At 38.9% G+C, this 27,271-nt stretch overlaps 1 protein-coding gene across 6 annotated transcripts in view; it reads left to right on the top strand.

The window, feature by feature from the left end:
• The window catches only part of Fmr1 (synaptic functional regulator FMR1), a 143,363-nt gene that overhangs the window by 51,892 nt on the left and 64,200 nt on the right, over positions 1-27,271 (top strand). For 3 of the 6 annotated variants that reach the window (XM_083115480.1, XM_083115484.1, XM_083115479.1), the window contains exons 6-10: positions 6,925-7,067; positions 11,003-11,092; positions 12,014-12,161; positions 25,210-25,347; positions 25,505-25,540. In XM_083115480.1, coding sequence (XP_082971606.1) covers positions 6,925-7,067; positions 11,003-11,092; positions 12,014-12,161; positions 25,210-25,347; positions 25,505-25,540 — 555 coding nt within the window. The remainder of the gene's footprint in view (positions 1-6,924; positions 7,068-11,002; positions 11,093-12,013; positions 12,162-25,209; positions 25,348-25,504; positions 25,541-27,271) is intronic. The other 3 variants (XM_083115482.1, XM_083115481.1, XM_083115483.1) reach the window with 3 other exon arrangements.

Below are 27,271 nucleotides of genomic sequence, written 5' to 3'. Positions count from 1 at the left end.
TTCGAGCAGTGTTGGTAGAGCCTTTGAGGAAAAGGCCGCGTTGCTTCGCGCGTTGGCTGCAGAAGTTTACATGCAGCAGTTGGCGTCGAGATCTCTGGCTATGAAGAATCCGCGAATTTGATAGTGCTATCGGCAGAAAGTTGCAGTTAGTTATTCTTGGACTGTTTTTGTAGATGTCGTTTGCCTAGCGAACAGTTAACAGTGATCTATGTTCCGGACATTTGAACGTTCGCGTGATTGAGGAAAAGAGCGCGCGGAATTTTATTCAAATACAAACTGTTTTCTCATGGCAACTTTTATAGCGCGAGAAGTGAAAAGAACACTGCAAGCGTGTATTTGTGAACTGAGAATTGCTAATCGAGGTGACGACGTTGATATCAAGTTCGACCTTTGAACTATGAATGCGGCGGTGAATTACTTCAATGGATAGACGTTGAAGATCTTCGAGGGAAAGAAGAAGCGGCGGGAAGAAGACATCAAGGAGCTTCTACCAATAGTGTCCCCCCCCCCCCTAGTGTCGAGAGCTCTCGAGATGTTTACTTTTATAACGGAAGTGTTGATTACAGTCTAAGTGAAAGCGCAGCGCTGAGTAAATTTCGTAAGTAGGTCGACCATATTCTTTTAATTGAAGTTAAAGTGTTTATTTTCTGTTTATTAATCCACGTTACTAACCAAAGATTAATCTAACCAGAAGGCAACTGGAGGTAAATTTTGTATTAGTTTTAACTATGTAAAACAAAGCCCTCCAGCTTACCAGGGCAAATTAAAAATTTATTAATCGCTAGTTCATTTTAGAAGTTTGTAATAAATAACCAGTAAAGAATCCTTGGGTTTTCTTAAGCAGTTTTTAAAGTGTAAATCAGAAATGTAATACCAAAAATATGTTCTAGCGTAAGCGAAACGGCGACTCAAAAGTACAATAACAACTTTTATCGTTATATGGTGCCAGAAACCCCGGGAAATCCTTCTGGTTATTTGTTGAGATACAATGTTAAATTTAAGAAATCATGTTAATTTTATGTTGATATCGGATTATTTGTGTGTAAAATATTGGTGTTCTACGTAGGAAAGTGGAAGATCGGAAGAACAGTTTTTTTTTTCTTTCTCCCTCTCGCTGCAGCTGTAAGGGATTAGTGAGCTAGCGATAAGTAGGTCGGTGATACAAACATGGTCCGAACGTCGATCTCTCCGTCTCAGGACGAAGCACCCGAAATAGGCTGGGATGAAATACTTGAATGTTGTGGCAAAAAACTTCGTTATGAGGCGGCAATAGAATGTAGTTTTTGTAAAAAGTGGTACCATAAATCTTGCGCGGGAATGAGCGAAGAAGAATTTACGAAATTTGATCTGCATATAGAAGAGATTTTTTCTTGCAAAATATGCTGCGCTTCGTCAGGAAAAGAAAATATCAAGGAAACAAAAGGAGAAGAAAGTGCACAGGGTGTTCCAAAATTAACTAGCGAAAATGAAGAGAGTGTTAACCTCACGACACTTTTGTTATTTATGAAGCAGAGTAGGCAAGAGCAGCTTATATTTAGAGAAGAGGATAGGCAAAAGCAGCTTATATTTAGAGAAGAGGATAGGCAAGAGCAACTGAAATTTAGAGAAGAGGATAGGCAAGAGCAGAATAATAAATTTGACATGTTGTACCAGAATGTGGAGGAAAGTAAACGAACAATGCAAGAAATGAGCGCCCGGCTGGAAGATAAATTGGAGAAGTTAGAAATTAAGGTATCTAAATTGAAAAAGTTAGAATGTGATTTACAAGATCATAAGCATTCTTGTCAGATTAGACATGACGAACTAAAGACGACTTTAGGATTGCAAATGGAGGCTTTGGAGAGCGAAATGAAAATTCAAGAGAAGGAAATTAGCAGAGTTAGAGATAAATGTAAAATGATGCAAGGGAGTGCTGAAAAAGTACAGGTCCTTGAGGAACGAGTTTGCGAGTTGGGAATGAAAAGTCAAAAAGTTGATGAGTTACATTTTGGGATACAGTTATCTCCTGAACTGATAAGTAAAGAAGAAAATATTTACGAAAAGCCTAAGAAAAATTATATGTTTTCTAAACTGCAAGAATGTGTAACTTTAGACGTGACGATACCCGAAATGACTTTGATAAGTAAACGGAAGAAAATTAGAATGAGACCTAGATATAGTTCAGTAAAGGAAGTGAAGAAAATGAAGAGAAAGAAATTGAAAGCTGCAAAGAAAGTGAAGAAAATTGAAGAAGCGTCAGGGAAAGCGAAGAAGAAAGTTCGGGAAAAATCTAAGAATGTTAGCACAGATAGATCAAAGGCAAGTATGAAAAGGATAAAACAGGAAAATAGAGAAATGCGTTTATCTGAAGAGGGTGGAGAGCATAAGAGAAAGCCACAAAAGAAAAGAGACAAGAAGAATCAGAAGAAAGTTGATAGTGGTGATTCTCATAGTGAGAAAATTGAACCTATGGAAAATCGGAAACAAAATGAAAAGACTTTAAAGATGAGAGAAAGTTCAAATAGTGTTGACAGATTGTTAGTTTCCCTAATTGAAGAAAGTTGGAAGAGAAGGAAGAAGAAATTTGAAAAGGAGAAAAAAGAGAAGAAAAGAAGAAGAGGAATAGGGAAAAGATACATGATAGTAACGACAAACAAGAATATTCAGAAACTGAAGAAACAACAAGGACTGATAAATCTAAAGATGAGAGACATTCTAATTTGTTGGGTAATATAATAAAATGTAATTATTAAGTTAGTAAATTTTAGAGGAAGATCTAATTTTCCATTTCTCTTGATGAACATTTTGAAAATTACTTGTTTATGTAAATTTTGATAAACTGATGGAAATTGTTCAAATGTAAATAAGCTGTTTAAAAAAATTGTGTGTATGTTGTTTGAGCCAAGTATATTGAAAATTGAGAAAATGAAAAGAAAAAAGTTATTTAATGTCAGTTGTTTTGTATAGGTTATGTGAAAACTAGTTGTGGTTCAATGTAAAAAGTTTAATGAGGGTTTCGATAAAAGCGCTGGTAACTATTATTGTCAATGAGCGGGTAGATATTGTAAAATTGAAAAATAGCTTTGTAATAAGAAAAGGAAAAGGAAGATAGAAATATGAAATTAAACCTCAAAACTGTTTATGATGCTGCAAAATAAAGAGTGAAGAACGAACGAGAAAGAAGGTTGTACAGATGTGCTCAAAAGAAGTCAATTGGGAAATTCTTCAGAGATCAAGATGAAATAGCGTTAACAAAAGAGGAGATTGCATTAATAGCAGGATATTGAGAGTTCTTGGACATAGCTATATGAGGTAAAAGTCAGTGTGTATTAAGATATAGTGCGAGAGAGGCACATAAATATAAGGTCGAAGGCGGACCGGAAATGTTGAAAAATAGTAGGTCGAAGGCGAACCGAAAATTATTGTAGTTACGTAATAAAGAACATGCTGATATTTAAGTGAAAGATTATGTCCAGAATTCTGTTGCAAGTTAAGAAATAGTTTGTTCAAAAGATAAGCGACGTATGATAAGATGTAATTTCCTGAAATTAGTACTTTGAGCATGCTGATACTTTAAAGAAGAAAGAAGAAATGAAAGGTAAAGATCATGACAAGAGAAAGGAGGTTTACTGTTAGGTTAATTTCATGAAGTATGATGATATTTTGTAAAGACAGAAATCAAAATATTTTTATAATGTTCTACACTTACCAGCCTGTACCTGCTCTAGTAAATAATTGAATCACAACATGTGGAAAATTTAAAATTATGGAATTGTAGTAACAGTAAGAGAGAAATTTATGTAAGTCAGTTGAAAAAATTCGACAACCTGCAAGACTAAATGTGATTGATTAATGTTACTTGTACTGGATTGATAGACCGTATAGTGATAATGATTGAAAGTTGATGTTATGTAAGGTATAAAGATAGGTGAACTATGATAATATATATATTGGAAAGTTTGCATAGAATGTTAATAGTTCTTAGATGAATGAATACACATGGTGCTTATGTGTGAATTCAAGAGTAAATATTTAAATTTCTATTGTAGTGAATTCACGTGAAATAATTGTAATTATTTTATATACACATTTAGTAACTGAAAATCATACCTTACAAATATTTTTGTGCTACATATAAAGAAAAAAAAATGATAACTGTAATGTGAGTGTGAAAAATGTATATACGAGGTCTGGTCAAAAAATCAAGGGGATGAATAGACTCTAAAAGACATTAGCTCTCCTTAATCAGTCCATCTAATGTCTCTTCAGAGGAGGGGGCATCTGTAACCGATTATTTTGAGGACTGATTATTTCTTCCGAGAAGAAGGAGGATAGAGAGATTAACACCCCTCAGGCAAAATGAACTGTCCTTACTATGCAAAGACAAAGGGACAAAGGAAAACGCGGTGAAGTTTTTCGAGCAGTGTTGGTAGAGCCTTTGAGGAAAAGGCCGCGTTGCTTCGCGCGTTGGCTGCAGAAGTTTACATGCAGCAGTTGGCGTCGAGATCTCTGGCTATGAAGAATCCGCGAATTTGATAGTGCTATCGGCAGAAAGTTGCAGTTAGTTATTCTTGGACTGTTTTTGTAGATGTCGTTTGCCTAGCGAACAGTTAACAGTGATCTATGTTCCGGACATTTGAACGTTCGCGTGATTGAGGAAAAGAGCGCGCGGAATTTTATTCAAATACAAACTGTTTTCTCATGGCAACTTTTATAGCGCGAGAAGTGAAAAGAACACTGCAAGCGTGTATTTGTGAACTGAGAATTGCTAATCGAGGTGACGACGTTGATATCAAGTTCGACCTTTGAACTATGAATGCGGCGGTGAATTACTTCAATGGATAGACGTTGAAGATCTTCGAGGGAAAGAAGAAGCGGCGGGAAGAAGACATCAAGGAGCTTCTACCAATAGTGTCCCCCCCCCCCCTAGTGTCGAGAGCTCTCGAGATGTTTACTTTTATAACGGAAGTGTTGATTACAGTCTAAGTGAAAGCGCAGCGCTGAGTAAATTTCGTAAGTAGGTCGACCATATTCTTTTAATTGAAGTTAAAGTGTTTATTTTCTGTTTATTAATCCACGTTACTAACCAAAGATTAATCTAACCAGAAGGCAACTGGAGGTAAATTTTGTATTAGTTTTAACTATGTAAAACAAAGCCCTCCAGCTTACCAGGGCAAATTAAAAATTTATTAATCGCTAGTTCATTTTAGAAGTTTGTAATAAATAACCAGTAAAGAATCCTTGGGTTTTCTTAAGCAGTTTTTAAAGTGTAAATCAGAAATGTAATACCAAAAATATGTTCTAGCGTAAGCGAAACGGCGACTCAAAAGTACAATAACAACTTTTATCGTTATAAGTATATCCCAAAATGATTATTGGGGGTTTATAGTATTTTTAATTTCCCTTATATAGGGTACAAGGACAAAGCTTATGTGGAAGTAAACAACTCAACAAGTTTATTCATAATTGGGAAAAGAGACGCGGTAGTATATAAATATGGAGAAACTAGTACTCACTTTATCCGCGAAACTGTTTTTCTTCTTTGTTCTATTAATTTCAGTGGCCACGGCCACCATCCTCGTTGGGACTCGCTGTACTGTTGCTTGGCGTGCATCTTTTGTTTGTAGACCTCCGGCCGCTGCTAGGTGCGCTGTTGTTAACTGTACGTCTGCTCCCGTGTCGTCTGCTGCTATTTCCCGGTGTTAACTGTTGTAGTAGGGGAATCCAGGTGTGGTGTGCCTGACCGCTATCTATGTTCAGCTCATGCGGGAAGTGCATTATGGCATGCGTTTCCTTTATTTTTGGTGTCTACGAGTGTGTGGGCAATATGTTTGACTTGTACCTACAAACAAAAGATGCATGCCAAGCAACAGTACAGCTGGTTCCGAGGATGGTGGCAGTGGCCACTGAAATTAATAGAAGAAAGAAGAAAAACAGTTTCGTGTACTGGTCACGGGTCGGCACAAATTTGCGAGATGTGGTTCTGCTGTTTCAGTTCAGCGAGCTCTTCGACAGTGATTTGGAAGTGATCCTCCATCTGATAACAACATTCGTCGATGGTTTACTACGTTTCAAACAACTTTTTTAAGTTTCAATTTATCGCTCCAAACATGCTCACCCATGTTTGGGAAGAATCTTGACTACAGGATGAATGTGTGCTGTGTCACGAAAGATGCTCACATTGAACATCTTTATAAAGTGTACTATATACAAAATAATCTAACACAGTTACTTTTAGTAGTTTTTATTTGATTTTCTCTGAGACGTTTCATTCTGGTTTCCCAGAACTTTTTCAAGCTACACATACAACACAACCTCACATGGCTAGAGTGTAGAAGTGTAAAGTGTAGAGTGACTACACTTTGACTAAAATCAAATAAAAACCACTAAAAATAACAGTTAGATTATTTTGCATGTACATAAAGTGGTTATGCGAACCTTCAAGGAGAAAAGTGTACTATGTAAACTTGTTTACTCTCATGTAAGCTTTGTCCTTGTACCCCACATGAAGAAATGAAACTACTATGAAACCCTGGTAATCATTTTTGGACACACTGTACATAAAGCAGTCAGTGCATATATCACTTAAATTTAGTTGAGTTACATTCCAATAATTACATAGAAAATTAAAATATTGAATTTTGCATAATTTCCAGGATAAATAGTCTGAAAGTGTGTGGACTCTGCGAGATACCAAGACTTGGGAAAATGGGATTTTTTTAACTGGTTCTCATGATTAAAATGTAACTGATACTTTCTGTTGCCAATATCACTGATATCGATTGATTTTCACTTACTTTTGCACATTTCTTAATAGGGTGAATTAGTCACTAGTTGTAGATAGTTGATTTCTTCTAATTTTGCAATAAACTAAAAGTTTTAAAATGTAATTTGTTTTGACATTAGTAATTAATTTTTAAATGTGTGTGTTTATTTCTTTTACAGTCTAGGAGTGAAACTTCGAAAAAGCGGTCAACAATGTTACAAGAAATGCACTTTCGTAATTTAAGTCAAAAAGTGCTGCTGTTAAAACGAACGGAAGAAGCAGCAAGGCAATTAGAATCTACAAAATTACAAAATATTGCAGGGTAAGATTTTTCATGTTCTCATAAATATATTATAATGTATGCAGCACACAAACATTCACTAAGCTTCCGTAAGATCAATCCACTTTGCATCCTTGGCAATTTCTTTCAGGCCCATGTTAATATTGTCATTTCATCTTCATCTTAGCCTTCCTATAGGTTTCTTACCATAAAGTTTCCCAACAGTGATCTCGTCAACTTTTACAACTTTGAACAACTTTTGTTCAACAAAGTCTCCTTGATTTAATTATTCTAATAATACGGCCGTTAGGTCTAAGGTTCAAGCTTTGGGCTCCAGCTACAGGATGTGTGCAGGTTTGAGTCTCCCGGGGGATGTATAACAACTTGTCCTGTATATGGAGCAATGGCCACCCACCAAAGCAATAAAATTGGAGACCTGTGAATAAGTAGCATAACCCGGTCATAGAAAACCGACGACGACGACTTGGGGTTCGTTGTGCTGACCACACATCACCCTGTAACTGATTGGATTATCTCCCATGGTGGGAGTGAGGCCAGCAGTCTGTAGGTATGCACTGAATGATTTTTCTGGTGTGTAATTTTCCAAGTAAGTTGTTATTCACTAAGAACTATGGATGGGGAAGATCAATCAGTACTTTATTGATACTAATCAATCTCCACAGGCTCCAGCATCTGTTCTCTCCATAATCCATTCTTTCTCCACACTGATAATTTCAATTGCATCATCTTAGTCTTTTTCCCCCACTCGTTGTGCTGTACATACTCTCCCAGAAACTATATCTGACCTCACCCTCTTCTTATGCCGTAGCTACCATATATCTTCCCTTTTGTCCTGTAACTTCACTAGTAAACTGAGGCAAAGAGGAGACAGGGTTATGTGTGCTAGGGATGGGACAGGTTAATCTGTACCCCATTGCGCTTGATATGGGTGTACTATATTACCAATATTTTTACCAATACAATACAGAAGGTTGTTCGCTTTATATCCGACCATTTTTGACGGGTAGTCACCTTAAGAGATACCGCGCCGCCACCACTGATCATGTTCTATTGGACCCCCAGCATTGTGGACTATTGCCCGGCATCGTAGTTTCCGTTGCAGCAAGCTCCGGCGCAGGACAGGCATGGGAATTCTGTCCCACTCCTCCCTGCATGCTTTCCATAGACCATCCAGGGTGCACGGGTGGCGATGTTGAAGTTGTTTCAACAGTCCAAATGCGCAAAAATCCATTGGACTGGCATCTGGGCTTTTCACAGGAATGTCTTCAAATGGAATGACACGAATTCCTAATTCCTCTGCCATTTCCTGATAAAAACGTAGTGATGTTCTGGTGGTATGACTCGAAGCCTTGTCCATATGGATCATCACCTGGTTCGCGTCCATTCCATACAATTGTGGATGTCTCTCGGATAGATAGGTGTCAGAATGGAGTCTTGGAAGTATCTGGCATTCACCTTCATGTTTTTGTCCACCTAGCGTATCATCAACTTACCCTCATATCTGAATCCCGTCACAACCATAAAAACACGAGGGAAACTTTCCCTGCACTGACGAACAAAGTTGCTGTGCCCCTTGCCGTCAATTTCACCACCAGCAGCGAGATGGACATATGATTCATCCATTGTGACAACTTTCTTCCATTTGGAACCCGCCAGGTACTTTTCATACAGTTTCCTGCAGATCGTCTTACGTTCAGCAATGTGACGCGGTAGAAGGTGGTGTACACGGGCTTTCCGCACACACTTCAACCTGAGGCGCTTGTGAATTGTTTCGTTCACAGTTGACGGTGTGAGGTGAAATCTGTGGGCCATATCATGTTGAGTCGGGGGATTTTCTTGGCACGCCAATCGACAGATCCCCCTTCGCAGTACGGGTGACACTTTGCTTGCAGCCCTTCTCCTGGTGGTTTTCGTGGGTGAATGTTTCGCAAGGAGAGCCTGTTGTGTGTAACGGGTCAAAATAGCTTTTGCAGTAGTCACCCCGAGTGTTAACCCATTCTCCCGACACTGTTTCACAATGCGTATGTATGAAAACTTAGCATGGAAAAGGGCCATTACGTAACCCTCCCAATACCGGTTGATTTTCGGCGCCATTTGATAACATTCACTACCAACACTCACGCACCTACAAGGTCAGACACAACACTGCTCCTGCCAGCAGACCCTTAGTTCCAGCATGATACACCAGGTGGCAGCACCGAATCGACAATGGTCGGATATAAAGCGAACAACCTCTGTATATTGATAAATTCTAGGAGAGCTAGAGGAGATTGATCGGTACGCTATCGATCAGTATTGGCCAGTGTAGGCATATTGGTTTATCTTTTACCAGTTAAATTACTGATATTTTTACCAATCTGATATATCTATAAATATCTTATAATTTAGTGCAATATTTTGCCATTATGTTTTAATATTTATGGATATAAACACACAATCTTGATTCCTTACATTTGTAAAGTAAATGTCTAGAAAATATGCCAGCTTGCCTTGCATTGCGGTAATGTATTAAGGAAGTCAATGATCCATTTGGAATTTTATATTGCATTGGTAGAATATCGGTTATCTGTATTGGTTATGTATAATTTTACATTGATGCTTTATGTAAAAAAAATTGTTGGTGCATCCCTAATAAAAAGCCTGAAATTTCTCGCAAGTTCTGCCATTTTGTTATTTGTTGTATCCATATATACATAATGTGTCTAAAGTCGATGTCCAAATACACTATTTCTTTTTAAAGCAAAATTCACTGCAGTCATTTCGTTACATACAGAAAACTCTATATAATGACCCTTTCCCGGGAATCATGAATTTTTTTTTTTTTTAAAGTTGAAAAATTGAAGGAAATCGGGCAAAAAATTTTATTTTTGCACTAGTTTTATTCACACTCATTCCTTTCACGAGCGCTCTACCACTCGCAAGTGGGTCTGATCTAAAAATAGACACCACCACACCAAGCTTGAGTGATATCCAATAACACTTGACCTCTACCCTCCCCTCCCCCAAGCGCACCAATGTTACTCCGCACCCGATGGCTGCTACCCAACGTGCTGGGCTTGTTTTGCCATTGTGATTTCGCTTGCTCTTGGATACACGAGAAGAGAAGATGGAATGTGCTTGGATGTTATTTTAAATCGACCTTGACTTGTTTCCTTGTCCTAAGAGCTGCTAACAACTGGATGGGGAGGGGAGCAGATCGAAATGGCTGTGCTGGACTTGCAGTCTTTGTCTAGGTATATGGCAGGTCAAGCTCTTACATCAATAAGTACCCCACCTTGAGAAATTAGAGAACATCGCAGGAATGTTCCAAAATATTGATGCGTGTGCCTTCAAGTCTGGACCATGTGTCCAGCTCTGACGTAGAGTTCAGCAGGTTCCTGTGAGTGAGCAACTCTTGGCCTTGTAGACGACAACTTCTGGTAACCGCTTTCATTCAAAACATGTTCTTTGTTCCCTGTAACACTTCATAAAAAAGCGAAACTGTTAGAGATAATCAAAGCCACATAGGCCAACTGAAGATCGTCAACCTGCTTAATGATTTGTCATCCAAGCTTCCGCAAAAGTTAACTTCGATCATACGTGTATCATTCATAACGTTTCCCATTTCATAAGTTTTCCTAACTGTGCCAATGTCGTAATATTTGCAAAAAAGTGTTCCTTTGTATCGAGAGTTGACTGTACTTGAATTAAAGAGGTTAATGAACCAGTCATGTTTTTCAAGGAACATTTGCAATATTTTATATTTGTTCAGTAGAATATCAAAAATTTCCTGTCTAAATATGATGTGCTTTTTAAAATGTTAACCTGGATATATGAATTTAGGAGGTTGAATGAACCATTCAGCTTCTTCATGAAATATTTGCTATTGAATCAGTAGAATATTGTACTTGATTGGCAGTGTCACAGAAATTTGATGTCGGTCTATCCCTATTAGAAACTAACTTTACTTATTACAGTGCCTTTCTTAGCCAAGGTGTCCGCAGAGCGATGGCTAGCACGACGGTCAACAAGAACCCATCTGCCGGCAAACTGGATGCAACATCCACGTAAGTGGAACAGCTAGCTATGTAATGAAATAAGCTCGTACAATTACATGGACAGTTAAATTAAAATGAGCATGTACCTTGTTACAAGAGGTGTTGGAAATGATGTCCTCCTGTTTTCACTCATTACAACATTTTTTAAGGAAATTTTCACTAACACACATCAGTTTCTCTTCCGAAATTGCTTCAGTTACTCTCCTGATGTTTTCTTTCAGATGTTTTCTTTCAATTCTTCTAATGTACGATTTCAGGTTTAAAAGCTTGGTAGCTTGCCATGCAGATGACATGCAAATGTCTGTTTCTTGTGCGAGGCACTGAAGGGATTTGTGATATGTGTTTAAATCTTTCTCTAACCTCATCTAGTTTCTCCTCAGCAATCACACATCATTTTCCCCTTTGCTTCTTTCCAAGAACAGACACTGTTTCCCTAAATTTGTTCACAAGTATCCGAATACTCTCTCTGTGTGGAACGGGAACATCTGGAAATTCTGCTGCAAAACTACTCCTAACTTCCATACAAGAATTCATAATGACATAAAAATTTGTTTTAAATTTTATGTATAGTGTGGCATTATTAGACTGCAGAAAAGCACAAGTAATAACGCAAACTAAAACAAAACATTCTAAAACACTTGTTAACACCTTAACACTTCACAAACAAGTGCAAACTGGATGCCAGCTATCTGGATAATGAAGCATTGACATGTCCAGTGGCAAGTCAGTGTACAGCTGCGTGTCTAAATCCTGACCATGCGCTCTTACTTCTTTCCAAGATAGCCACCAAGGTTAAGAAAGGCACTTTAAATGTAGCTCTGTTACTCCTTTATAAATTATTTCAAATTAAATAGTGACTTGTTTAAATACTCAGATTGTAATAACTTTTGTTGCTTGAGATTTCTAATCCTTTAATTATTTTTTTTTCAGTTACTCAGATGAATTTAGTGTAAGGGAAGACTTAATGGGTTTAGCAATTGGTGCTCATGGTGCAAACATCCAGCAAGCAAGGAAGGTGGAAGGTATTACAAATATAGAATTGGAAGAAAATTCCTGTACATTTAAAATTTATGGTGAGGTAAGTTCAAAATATCATGTAGTACTTCTGTTTTGCAATTATTTATAGCTTGTTATTGTTAACTGTACATCCTTGTTCAAGTTACTCAGTGCCAACTGTTGATACGTTTGGAGATTTTTGAGGAAATTATGAAATATGCATTGAATCAATGAGCGTAACTGAGCCCTCGTGTATGTATACTTCATTTATGAACAGTTAATTTCCCAAAAGAAAGCAGGAACTTAAGTAGCCAAAATAGCCCATTGCACATGAAGGCTATCGTGTCCTAGCTCTAATGACTTTGCACTCGCTCATGTGTGTCCCCCCAAAGGACTACGATTGAAGTAAGGACCTGAACAGATTAAAATTATTGAGAGCAAGCATAGAATTATAAAAAGGGAAGTTATTAAGAAAAGTAGTAATAAATTGGACCGGAACATATATGAAGCAGCACATATATGCACAGGAAGTGGCAATAAGCTCAATAGGATAAATTTCCTTCGAAAATGGGATAATGCTGGTAAAATTACGCTAAGTTGGGTTTTCATGTCACCGCCAAATTTTTGAGAGTTGTAGGGGAAGAACTCGAATTCTCATTGGATTGGTGACGTTGTGGTTGAGGGGAATCAGTCTCGTGGGGGAGGAGGTAATCTCCAACTCTACTCGTGTAGACCATTACCCACGTGCTTCACTTTGGAGGGGAGTTCATCAGCTGCCATGTGGCACCTGGTTTTTAGTTTTATAGTTTTGAATATGAGTATTTTTTAGAATGTTTTACCTGGGTAGGGATTTTTAAGTGTTTTTTTTTTTGCTGATTCCTTCAACCGTATCCCTATTTTACACTATTTCACGTGACACCATGTCCGATGTCTAGATTTCTAGTTAGACCTGAAGAAGGATGAAGTATTTACCTCCGAAACGTCATCCGGATTAACATATACTCACTCACGTAAGTTTGAGAATGGCAGTGGAGCTTAAGATGCAAGGGAAGATGGAACTTAACCCATTCGTGCATGTAGTCTCTTGAACCCCCCCCCCCCTCCTTTTTGATGATCTCTGGCTCTGCTCTGTAATAATGTGACCCCTTTCCGATCACTGCCATCATTCCTTTTTGTCCTGTGAGTATTCCGCAATCGCACCATGCACGTTCACTCCGACAGTGACCGGACATTTGCCTGGGGAATTGCCTGCACCATCAGACATGTACACTTTTCGAGACACATGCATCAGATCAGTATTCCAAGTTGGTCCATACCAAATCCAGAATTTGTCCAACAATGGTGATGGCATTACATTCTGGTGTGCTATTTGCATGAGTTTGGTACACTGGTCTTTCACATTGCCCATGAAAAGTCCAGGAGTACGTGGTAATGTAATATTGCCATTTCCAACAATCCAATGTGCTGGATATTTTTGACTCCTTGTAAATTATACAACTGTCACCAAATGTGGACAAGACAGGCTATTAAATGTTTGCCCAGGAAACTTTTTTTTTTAGTTTGTAGCAGTGTTAGTGACATGCCCAGAACAAGTAGGTCTGCTGTGAGTGAAAAAACTGTGGGTGCAGTGTGCACCATGTTTCATCGCAGTACTCGGAAATCAACTTGTCGTGCTTCACAAGAACTTGGAATCCCTCAGCTCACAGTGGTTAAAATTTTATTCAAACGGCTCTGTGTTAGCGATGGTGACTTGAGATGTTGTTGTCTAGCACATGGAGAGAAATGTAGAATTGTTAGAGGAAAATTTTGGTACGAAAACAGTTAATTTTGGGTTCAAAAGCTGTCAATAAAATAAAATTTCGCTTTTAAAGCGGTGAAAAGTCTGTATATAAAATGACATTTTGGTTTTAAAAAATGTGAATATAATCCCAAATTTTATTTAAAATGTGCACTTACTACTCAAGATAAACAAACGCCTTCTAATAACACATTTATGTCATTACCAGAATATTAAGTTTATTCCTGTATAGAGGGGTCTATTTTTGCTTCTCAAATATTTACAGCAGAATTAATCAATTTTCCATGAATTGCATAACTCACAGGATAATTCTGACCTCGGAAAGTGTCGCACCTGTGAATTGAACTCTAAATTTCATGTTTAGGAGTCTATTTCGCATTTTGCAGTTCATTTCGCAGTATTTTGTGACAAAACAGGGTAGGAAAAATGCACCTCATGAATTCAAATGACATTTCATTGATCATATGTGAGCTCAAAGGAAAAAACCTCAACACTAATTATATCGAACAGAAAAGAATATCCTAAAACTCAAAATGGGGTTATACTGAGATTAAGAGACATAGTTTCTATTGCTAGATAAGGTTGATGGTGTAGTAGTAAACCTGTTGCCTTGTATTCAATATGTCCTGTGTTAAAATTTTCATTCGAGACCTAGGTTCCATTGCTAGATAAGGTTGGTGGTGTAGTAGTAAAGGTGCCTTGTATTCAATGTACCCTGTGTTAAATTTTCATTCCACTGCAGTACAGATTCCACTTGAAACTGTAGGTCCAATTCTAATTAGCATGTTTAAGCCTAGAATGGACTTAGAACTTTGTCAACCTCTGGAAAACTTGGGTTTTTGTAGCTTTTCATCTAGTTGCAATGACTGTTTCAAGAAACTAGCATTCTCATTTCTAAAAGTAACCAATGGTAGCAAGTTGTCACATGCACAAATTTGATGTTACTTTGGTACCCTTAAACCTCCTTACCCCTGGGAGAGTGTGATAATTTTTGTCATTTATGCCATACAAACGATTTCTTTTTAGCTCACCGAGATGTATTATAGTAGAGTAATGAAACTTTTTTATGGTGCTATTTATAACATCATTTTCATCGTTGCCATCTCCCTGTAGTATGAACTAAATCTGTGGCATTTTGTGTTATGCAGTACTTTTGTAGTGTTTGTACAGAAAGGTGGCAGTTTTGAAAGGCATGACTTACTGGAAGAATGGGAAATGGATATGAATGGAACAAAAAAGAGTCACACGGAGCATGATCCAGGCTGTATGGAGGATGCGGGACACATTCAATGTTTTGTTGAGCCAGATATTGGAAACATGAGGGCATGCATTATCCTGGTGTAGGCACCAACCAGATGGATGCAGATCAGGGCATTTTCGATGGATCTGTTCAGCCAGGGTCTTCAAACCTGTTACGTAATACTGCCCAGTAATCGTGGTAAGGGAGCCACTTTATTTTGGTAGACCATTCCATGGTAGTCGAATCACCATGGTGATCACCATTACCTTATTCGCCGATGTAACAGCTTTGGCATAGGAGAACTGGGTGATTTTCAGACTGTGCTCGCCTGTTTCCTTTCGGGATCGTAGTGGTGAAGCCACTCTCGTCACCAGTTATGATGGAATTCAGGCAGGCCTCGCCATACTCCTCTACCAGATGCTGAAGCTCCCGACACACCTCCACTCTCACATGCTTCTGTTGAGGTAGCACATAACACGTCTCATGTGCAAGCGATCGTGCAGAATGGTGAACACACTACCGTGGGAAATGTGTAACATGTCCGCCTTTCATCTATTGTTATTCGGCGATCTTCCCGAACATTGACGGCAGCTGTGTTAACCATGATCTCGTTCACTGCGGTGGCTGGAGCGCCCGAACCGCTTTGCTTTGTGGTCGAAACACAGCCCTCCTTAAACTGTTTGAACCACCGAAATGCAGTTGATTGTGGAAGGACATCTTTGCTGTAAGCCTGCTGCAAAATTTTGTATGCTTGAGTGGTGGATTTCTGCAGACTGACGCAAAATTTCAAAACTGTGTACTGCTCCTCACAAGCAGAATCCATTTTCCGTATGCGACGCAAAATTTCAAAACTGTGTACTGCTCCTCACAAACAGACTCCATTTTCCGTATGCGACTTCTGACGATTCGTGTTGTTGTTTGCACATTGTTGCTAGACGAATGTGCATACGCACTTGCAATTTTATCTGCAGATTCCACGAGACACGTTCTTCTCGCGCAAATTTGTTTTACTGCTGCATGTTCACTGTGTGATAAAAAAAAAATAATTCTCACTCTTTTTTGACTAGCCCTCGTACAGTCGTCTACATGAATATCTCCAGTGTAGTTAAACATTTTCCCTAACTATGATTGAAACTCAGAAAGTTCAGTAACGAGATCTTGAGGCAAGTGCACTGCTCTTGGCTACCAAGACAGCAACAATTTGCTTTCAATACTTTCTTAACTACATAATTCTATTAAACTATTGATAATATGTTGAAAGTAGTGAAAGCAAACCACACGAAGATTAACTTGAATGCTCAAGAAGTAATTCTAATGATATAATTTTTCACATATTGGAATATCATCGCTATTTTTCAAAGAAGAGGAAAATTTGGAAACTGATTTGTTGACTTGGCCAAAGCTCCAGCTGTTCCTTAATAACTCACTTGCTCACTCTGTAGCCTTCTTAAATAGAGGCCTGCATAGTCTGCCTTTACCTACCCACTGCAAGCTTGCCTGCGAGGACAGGTATACCTGCTCGCCTGCCCACGGCAACGAGTTGACTTGCATCTTTACCCGGGTTCTTGGTCTTCAAGGCACTCTGCGCTTACAAGGTAACTGGGCATTCAACAAGACCCGGGAGCCTGCAAAACCTGCTGGAAGAAAACAGCCCTCCGGCAGCTTGTCGCTCCAGGTGTTTCATCACCACGTGGACGGCTGCAGCCAGTGTTGCCTACTTACGTAGCTCCGAAATCCTACGAAGTCCTAGGAGGAGCTCTCTCCTCCAAGGAGAATTTATATACTTAGCGATTTCAGTTCAGCGTAAGCAGTTTTTATCTTATTGCCATGAAATGCACGCAATATTACAGCTTCATTTATCTAAATGAATGATCGAGCAAACAAAAATCTCCTCACTGAAAACTAATTGTTTTTCATTGCATGGTGCCTTAACCAGGCACGCAGTGGCGCAACCAGAGGGGGCAGGGTGCATTGCTCACAACCTTGGACGGAAATTAAGTCTAGCGGAGGGGTCAGGGTGGGGGTCAAACATTAAAGTACAAAAAAAAAACAGGCTGGCAGAATTAAAGAGTAGCAGGGCTAAAGGGTACTCAAAATGGAATTAATTTTCATATTTTTCTTGCATTTTCCTTCCAGACGGCCAAGGGCACCTGCAGAGGGGGAATGGAGGGGTAATTGCAACCCCTTGATTTCAAATTTTATGAAAGTAGAAATATATTATAAAATATTATACAGTCTCATCAAGTTCAATGCCTTAGCAAAGGGGTAGCAGGAGTCGGCCCAGAGCGCCGAACGATCTAAGTGAGAAAAGTTCTAAAACAGAGAATGCTATGGCGGCCCGTGATATTATTTGTTATTAATGTTGGTTTGTTACAAGTTGGATGAATTGATTATGTAATACATCGCTCCATGTGAAAAGAAAATATTGTAGATGGAAATTTTACATGCCATATGTATGTACATTCGGAATGCATTTATCATGCACTTTCTTTCTTTCATAAACAGTTTGTGTGCTTGTTTTCCATTATTAGCTAATGTGAAATTGACGTGTTGAAAATAAATATTTATAATCCTCTGTTCCAACACAAATGCGTGAGAACCGACTTCTACCCCCTTTTTGCATGATTTATGAGGATAATAATGCCTTTCATGCTACTTTATTACTATTATTGTGATTGTTGTTGGCACGTTTATCCAAGTACTTGCCCCCCCCCCCCAAACGAGGGTAACTGCAATGCCCCTGGCTGGCTACGGCCCTGGTGTTCGCAGTAGAACAGTGTGTTGTTCGACTCGCGACCTTAGCGTCGAACGTGACATGTTTGTCCTGCCCTATATCACTATATATACACGTATATTGGTTGTTTACGACATATACTTATGGATCCTGTGCCACGGAAAACCTATTTCAATGTGTGTTGGGGGGGGGAGCAACATTCGTAAATCTCATTTTATTGGTGATGTGGCTTACGAAGCTTTGAGTTCCCTTTTTTAAGTAGTGAAAATCTATTGCAGTTGGCAACACTGCAGAACGGTGTGGGCCCGGTTCAGTTTCTACTCGAAGCAACTACGTCATGCAGAGGGAGGGGCGTGCAGTTGATTGAATGAACGCACTGAGACCTACTAGGTATCTTACGACTGCGGGTACCCGGTGGGTTTTCAATACCTGCCAAGAACGATCTGGGCAGATGGTCAGGCAAGGTGCTCAAGCGAGGGTGTTGCGCAGGTTGCATGGCATTTCAGGAGCGATGTCTCGCGAACGGGTCTGCTCCAGGTATTGTGCAGGCCTCTGTTCTTAAACCCGAAAGTAGGTTTATTGCTGCAACAACATAAGCCTTCCATCTGTCCCTATCCTGGGCAAGATCAACCCAATCTTTTCCATCCTTACCGATTTCCTTTAGGTCCGTCTCAGCGTTATCCCTCCACCTTCGTCTTGGCCTTCCTGCAGGTGTCTTACCATCGGATTTCCCAACAAGAAATTAGCGTTCCTTAACAAGTGTTCCTTATTAATTTGTATTATCTTATTTCTAATAAAGATATCTTACAAGCCACATGTATTCATTTACATTGAATTCGTTCTTGTAGTGAACAGAGGACGTGATCAGAAAAAAACATATCAAGATAAATCCATTTAGAAGAAAACTTACATACCAGAGGTTTGAACATGCTTTTAGTTTTCATGTACCACTATGGAAGACTACACACGGAAGTGATAAGCGCCATGGAATTTATGACACTTGGGAATGAACCAAACAGCAATGTTTTACATCATACCTCATGACAAACTACCAAGTGTTACAGGGTGGCCGGAAAGTCCCTTTACACTGAATTTGAATTATTTGGTTATGTTCACAGCTTGACTCCCATGGATCCAAGATGTCCATGTGGGTTTCTCCATGTTCGTAGCATACCCTTATGTGCCTCCATGTCCGATTGTTCATCTGCAACAGCCTGTCGCAGGTGACATTTTGAAGTGCTGGACAAACTACATCTTTCAACTGCTTGTCTGAGTATCAGCATTTCCGCACCTCTTCTTTCACAAGACCCCAGAGTGCATTGAGGAGTGTGCTGATATCAGTGCTTCTTGCAGGCCAAGACAGTGGAGCCGGCTATTCTGTTGACTCGTGTACAATCCATTGATTTGAGAAAATTTCGTCCAGGCATCTGTGGACAATCAAAGCAAAATATGGTGGTGCGTCCTCCTGTTGAAACCATACGGTGTTGACGATTCCTTTTGCCGTCATCTGTGGAAGCAGATAACTGTGCAGAGCCATCGAAAAATGAAGGACCAAGCAGGTGATCCTCTGTCATCTCTGCCCAACCCATGACATGAGGCTGAATGTGCTCGGATTTCCTTTCGCAAAGAAATAGACATTGTGTGAGCTCATCGTTCGTGATGTCCTCTTGTTTTTCCTCTGATTCGATGTTCATCGGCTCACACACAAGTGTTATATGCTCATTGACAATGAAAACACTTGTGTCTGCCATCACGAGTTGCCCGGAATGCCCCCACATTTTTTCTGCCACCACCAAGGGCAGCACGGTAGGCAGTGGTGCAACTCCTCAAAGAAACTCATTTAATGTTCGTAACAAATGTATTCGTTCAACCGGGTAAAGTACAGTGTAAAGCGACTTTCTGGCCACACTGTATACAGTCAAACCCCGATTTCACGTTCGCGCATTATACGTTTTCCTGCATAATACGTTCAGCCATCCAGGTCCCAGCAAAAGACTGTGTTCAATAATAGGTCATTCACCTTGATCTTACGTTCGCTCTCCTGTTTCCTGCTTTATACGTTTTCCAAGGAGTGCTGATGTAAAATTTGCCAGAAGGCTGGTCTGTTGGTCATGCAACTCTTCCCTTCTTCCCGTTCCTTTTGCAGGTGTTTCATTCACCCTGCGACCTTAAATTTCCAGATGTTAGGTTTTTGATGGGAGAGGAGGGAGCAAAGAGGCATGGTTCCTTGCAGGTGGGGGTGGAGGAGGCACACATGTTGTAATTGTCATATCTTCCTTGATGGACAGGAAGGGAAAATGGCACTTCTTGCATTTCCTTTGAAGATGAAATGGGCCGATCCTCCTGCCTCAGGATCAGACAACAAGCACACAGTTGCCAAACTGATTCTCGCTAAATGCTGCCTTCCCTAGTTTGGACACAATGTCTGTGACTGAGGGGTCTTTGTTCGCCCTTCCCCCTCAACAAAAATGCGAATGGAAAATTTACAAATTTATTCGGTTCTTTGCCCTCACATTTACGGAATCCTTCCTAGTTCACGAGAACAAATTCAGAGGAGGGGGGACTTGTTTGTAAAAACTTTTCCTTTCTTCTTATTGCAGCATTGGAAATGGAAAAAATTAAGAAGGATTTGCCATACCGGATAATAACTGCACTCTTTCTTCAATGGGAGTCGTTTAGATTCCTAAGAAAATACGATTGGATCTAAAGTCGGAATCACGAACTTTACGACCCTCTGTAAACAAACAGTCTCACTTCGAGTAACATATCAATCCACGTCAGCTGTTTGTGAACGGCGCGGCCATCATATGCCGTTCACTCGCAACTCACCAGACATTTAATTTTATGTAACCTGGAAAAACGTATTCCTATTTAACTGATAGATCTAAACATTGAAGTATAAGTAATTTTTGAGAAGTGATTAAATACGTGTTCTTGTCGCAGAGGAGCGGATCTATTATCCAGAGGTATTCACCATCCGGATGGTGACATCATGAAGGCATCCTCACACTCCGGAATACTTTTGCAGATGAAGGAGGGTGAGGACAGGCCGCGAGGGTGGGGAGGTTGATTCAAAATGAACACATCTCAAGAAGCGAAGAGAAATGTGACAATATTTAAAAATTTGCATTTCATTTTATATGTAGCGTACAATAATGTGACTGCCTCAAAATATTTCTGTATCTTACCGTCTAATTTCCCCACTTTTTTGCGAGCCACGATGCTTCACTAAGTTGCCGTTTTAGTTTCCCTTGGTGTTATTGCTGCATAACCCAGCATTTTTGAAAGTGGTGAAAAGGACATATGAATGTGTTTTTGTATGATGTAACTTTAGAGACGTTCAAGTACACTGTAGAGGAAACTTTATGTGGCATTGAAATGTAGATCGACCATGTTGTGACATGTGCATTTGTCATTAGATACCGGGTTGATGAAGACTATTCAACAATAGGTGATATTTGAATTCCAAATTAGTTATTTTCATTATTTTTCTCTAGTTAATATTAATTTAGTCAATCAAATCATGTATATTAGTTTACTTTCATTATCTATAATAATAAATTATAACACTTTCAAACACCAAATAAATGTAATCAAGAAACCCCGGTATTAAAACTTAATCTATCTCAATGTGTCACATTCTTCTAGCGAGGTTTTTTTTTCTTTTTTTTTTTGTAAGAAAAAGATGATAGAAAAAGTAATCCTTTGGTGCGGAAACAATTTACCTCCTGGGGGATAAGATGTAAATTTTGTATTTGATTTTTGTTATTTAGCGTCGCTTTTCTTCCACTTGTCTAATCCCGATGATGAGGATGAGTGATCATTAGATGAAATTAATGAAGGGACACTCACAAATAACACCTATGCCTGGAATCAAACCAGGGAACTTCGGTTGTGAGCCCGAAAATCTGCCACCAGGCAAGATGTACATTTTGATTTTTCATTTTTTACATACGTACATTAGCCCTTTCGAGGCAGATGACGAAAGATTCGTCATGCATGGGAATTCCCCAAGGACAGGCCTCATCTTAAGCAAAATGTAACATGTTGGAAAAGTTTTTTTTTTAAAAAAAAAAGTTGTAATAACGCGATAAATGCTAACGAGGGCTCGTTTTATTCAGAATTTCCAAGGCTTTCGTTCGGTAAGGTAAACATGTCGATGTGTACCCATTTTTGGAAGCAACAGAGGATTTTTTTTTTCTTCAAAGTTTGGCCAGCTCCCATCCGTTAGCACTCGTCGATCTTGGCAAACCACCACATGTCACTGATTGCCCCAAGTTTTGTAATGGCGAATACATAGTATCAAAACGATAATACAAATAGTATTTTTTTAAAAGAAAAAAGAAGAAAAAGAAAACTCAAGCTCAAGGAGAATGTTTATCACAACTGACCAGAAACTCTCAGAAATTTGCCCATCGATCTGGACAAACTGCCACTGGTAGCTGATTTTTTTAATCTGAAGTTTTTTCACGAATGCTATATCATTTGGTTATCAGAATGAAGCTGAAAATGTACAAGCTAAAGTGATTTTTTTTTCTATGGGCAGATAGGGCGATATATTACACACTGATGGAAAAATATTATTGTCAAATCAATTGTATTTGTGTGGGGGGGGGGGGGGGATGTTCGGACAGATGTTTTCTCTATGCATATGATGTGACTTGTGTGTTGTACCGTGACGGGCCCAGGAAAAATGAGTGAATAAACGAAGGGTGTGACAATATTTTCTGAGAGCAGCAAATTTTAGTGCACATCTAAGTGCCATTAAAATGCATATTTGGGCTAAAAGAGCATACATATTTATTTACTTTTTCTCATTTTCTGGGCAGCCGTGGTGGCCTAGTCGGTAGGGTGTCTTGACTGCCACGCTGGAGACCTGATTTCGATTCTCGGGGTGGGTGATCTAAGCGGCCACATGGAGCTCACCCAGCCTCAAATAAATGTGTACCTGGGGTCAACATTGCCAGGTAAAGACCACCCAAGCATGGTGCTGATCACATCATCTCCAAGTTGGCAGAGATCAAAGAATATGTGGGGTAAAGGTAGCCGGAGCATGGTACTGATCATATCATCTTTCACATCCGCCTATATATGCGTGCATGGTGCGAAGTGCACGTTTTTTTTTTTTTTTCGGGTAGTCTCATGCCCCCTATGGTATCATCATTACTCTTGTAATTACTGAAAAGTGCCAAGTATTTCTTCCCCTGATTTTCTTGCTCGTATGGAAGTGGGCCCCCTTACACAAGACATCTTAACCAATTAACATAAAGGTGAAAAGCGATCTCCCGTCTCCTTTCCTGTGACATCTAAAATTACACAGTTATTTAAGGAGAAACTCCTCTTGGTGGAAGGGGTGTTTGCCCTCCGCAAGACTTCTAAATCCAATAATAAATCATCGATTATTATGGATATAAATAACAATCAGTGGTGTGCCCAAGAGGGGTTGGTGGGGGTTATAACCCTCCCTTTGGCCAGTATTTGTAAGAGAAAAAAGCAACGTCAAAGACAGGAAAAATGGCAAAGTGAGGGTGGACTACTATATAAAGTATACGTAACCCTCATCCCCCTCCTTTTTGAAAATCCTGCTCACTTAATGCTGTTGGGTTGATTGGGACAGGATACATATGCAGCTTAAAGTAGGATCTGCATGTCTTCAGGACACTTTGATTACAGTATATAAAGATGCTTGATGTCCATCTATAAATGATCATCCCCCTCCAATTACCCAGGACTTCCAAAATTATCAACTACAGTGCGTCCATTTCGATCTTCAGCCGAGAGATCGGGAGAAGCGTGGCGGGTGGCGCTGACGGAGATGCCGATATTTGCAGCCTGTAATACATGCTTATTTTTATGGATATATGCTGACATTTATATAAATATTGCAAAACGAGCACTAACCTGTGTTATAATTTATCATCTGTAATTCATCCAAGTTCTGCCCTTATATACACAAATAAATACGCTTTAGAAACAATGTTAAGAGCCATACATAATAGAACATTTTTATCATAGTTTTGACCAGTAACGTCCTGCTTAAGTTTATATCCTTGAAAGAGTTTTGTGGCGATGGGAATCGTTTGGAGCTTTCGAATGTGCAACACTGTATCAAGATTACGCTGTAGACGAAACCGTTAAAAGTCAATGGTGTTCGTGAGCTTCCTTGCAATCCGAAATCTCTGAGCTTGAGTTTTTTGTTCCTTTGCGACTAGATGAAGACAGAGCTGTGAATATAGTGGCGAGCAATGTAAACCAAGAGCGTGTTAATTTCGTACTGTGCGCAAGAGTGTTATTCTTGGTTACTTGCAGTTACTTGTTTGTGTTATTGCAGTGTGTATGTGTGTTGTGTCAGTGAGACGATTGGAATGCCAGCCGCAAGGTTCACGTGAAATTCCCAGGCGTTTGAACTCCACACAGAGATACGGTTAGACATCTTGTCCTTAAATTACGAGAAACTGTATCGTTAAATTTTAAAACACCTAAGCAAAAACGACGGATTTTAACCGAAGCAAAACTCGATGATATTGGTGCAGCATTAGAACGTTCTCCAAACAAACCTCTATGCCGTGTTTCAAAAGAGGTGGGCGTGTCAAAATCATCGGCACATACAGCCACTAAGCTACTAAAATTAAAACCGTACTCTTATAACACAGGTTAGTGCTCGTTTTGCAATATTTATATAAATGTCTGCATATGTCCATAAAAATAAGCGGGCATTACAGGCCGCAAATGTCGGCATCTCCGTCAGTGCCGCCCGCCACGCTTCTCCCGATCTCTCGGCTGAAGATCGAAATGGACGCACGGTACTTACCAGTTTACAGAGTAAATGGAGATCCAACACACTCAGATGCATAAGCTGAATCTAATAGGTGTTAGTTACAAGCAGTCTTCCACCGTTCCCACCCTCGAAAGTGGGTCCTCAGTTAATCAGACTTTAATTAATTGACTTTGACAGCAGGTCTTGCTTTTTTCCTTAGAAATTCATAATCATACTTCTTTCCTGTTGTTAAAGAAATTTTGACACACTATACCTCCTAAAAAGTCTATTATTTAGTCATTTCTTACTGACACTTAAGTTTCACCCCTCCCTTATGCTTTCCCACATTTTAAGTTTTATATTTATGGGCCCCTGAAAAACGTAAAATAGGGGTTTGACTATATATGATTGGTGAAATCCTCAAAGTGGCATTTGTCGCTTGTTGCTTCAGTGTTAAATCTCCCTATATAATGTGAAACTTGAGGATGTTAATTGTACAAGTAAGTATTTTAAGAAAAGCCATTGTGAATGCTCCATATGTCCTATGCTGAAGTTGGTGGAGAGAGGAAAGTACAGGTTCTTATTTTTTTCTGGCTTTCAGACTGCTGAAGCTGTGAAAAAAGCCCGTAGTATGTTAGAATACAGTGAAGAATCTATCCAAGTTCCTCGAATATTAGTGGGAAAAGTTATCGGAAAAAATGGCCGCATCATTCAGGAAATAGTAGACAAAAGTGGAGTGGTAAGTTTGAAATTTTTTTCTTTTCTTCATTTATTTATTTTTTGTGATTGTTACCATTAAAATGCATTATCTAAGCTTATTTTAGAATAGAAATGGGTATTTATAAACTTGATATATTAGATATGGATGATGTAATTGTTGGTTATTTTCTAAATAGATATCATCTGGCCCAAGAGGGACGCAAAGTGCAAGAGTAAGTACCGGTATTCAATTAAAAATTTTAGTTTTAAGTTTAAAGTTACTAGAGTATAAAGGATAATATTAACATCTGAATGTAATTTAAGGGTTGGGAGGATTTAAAGACCATAAAGAAATCTGTATTACATTTGAAAGCACATATCCCTGTTCCGTTAATACATAAGTCATAGGTTTTTAATGGCAAAGAGAAAGGGGTTTATTTTCAATTAACTAAAATACGTAATAGGTACATGATTGGCATATCTCAGGGTGACAGTAATGCATGCTTTTAGTTTTTAGTTTCCACGATTTTATGTTTATTCAAATAGAAGGTAAATGATATTTGAAGCAACGGTGGCAAATGTAATAGTAAGAAGAATGTCAGACTGTGTTCATTCCCTTTGCTCTATGCAATGTGAGATTCAAGATTTGAAAGAAAGTGCCAGTGAAGCAGAGGACAATGCATATTGTAGCACCAGTACAATTTCTTCCCTTATAGATATGCAAAGTGTAAAAAAACGAGAATGAAATTGCAGTTGATAGTCTACTATTACATTTGCCTCCGGCCATACTACTAGCAATATTGAGTGACGGATAACAAGTTTGAAACTTAAATCAATTATGATATGGAATTTCAAGCAAAGAGCATGCCATAACCATAATGTTTGAACTCCACAGGTGAAATGTAATGAATGATGGTTGAAGCTCCAATAATTCCAGCCGACCTCAGTGATGGAGTGGTTAGCACAGTGCGCACGATGCCAGGGGTTCCAGGTTCGAATCCCAGCCTGAGCATGGGTGTTCTTTGTGAGTGTCCATCACTTTCATCATATCGTTACTCATTCTCATCGTCCCAGTTAACCAAAAAGTGGCTGAAAAGTGATGCTAAATAACAAAAATCAAATAAAATCCAACAATTCCTTTGCAACAAGACCTTACAAATTTACTAAACTGACATTCAATTCAAAATTTATTATGCTGTTTGTGTTCCCAGATATTACATTTTCCCTATTTAATCTTGGTCCCTTGAACAATGAGAAATGTATAAATTGTGATTAAGTGCCTTTGGTATTTAGTCACCATTTTCAGTGGCAGCCATTCTTATCTTATTTACATTGTGGGTAATTGTTTTTTTAATATGAGAATTGAATACATATATTTGATGTGTTTTGAATACATATATTTGATGTGTTCAGGTAATTGGGCAGTTATTTAAGTTTCTTTGAGCAATTACTTTGTATGACTTTTTTGTCACATTTCTGTATCTACATTGTTTAATCACAGTGATGAGGGTGAGTGATGACCTGACAAATAGCATGAAAGAAAGAGGCAAAATGAACACCTTAAATAAAAATTAAGTATCCTCTCATGTCTTGTGACCCCATAGAACACATAAAAATAAATCTTTATTTTTATATACGTATTTTCTGTTCGATGGTTTACTAATTGAATCAAACATTGACAAATAACATTACCTGATTTACCTTGGAGTCAGTAGTTTAAAAACAGCATACAGCAAAGTAGAGCCTTAATTCCTAGCTTTTCTGATGACATAGTGGTAACATCATTGCCTTGTAATCGAGGGGTCCTGAGTTTGATACCTGGTGGAGGCACATAGTGGTTCGGATCCCACTTTTAACTGAGAGTCCAGTCCCGATTAGCCTATCTGTGCATGAAGTGAACTTGAAACAACAAATCAATCATTCAATCAATTCAACATACTGTTTCCTATGTAAGTCAGATGTGA

This window comes from Lepisma saccharinum, chromosome 30 (genome assembly GCF_977018435.1).
Source record: "Lepisma saccharinum chromosome 30, izLepSacc3.1, whole genome shotgun sequence".
In the NCBI taxonomy this organism is placed as follows: domain Eukaryota; kingdom Metazoa; phylum Arthropoda; class Insecta; order Zygentoma; family Lepismatidae; genus Lepisma; species Lepisma saccharinum.
Note: the sequence above shows the minus strand (reverse complement) of the source record. Positions and strands in the feature narration are given on the sequence as shown.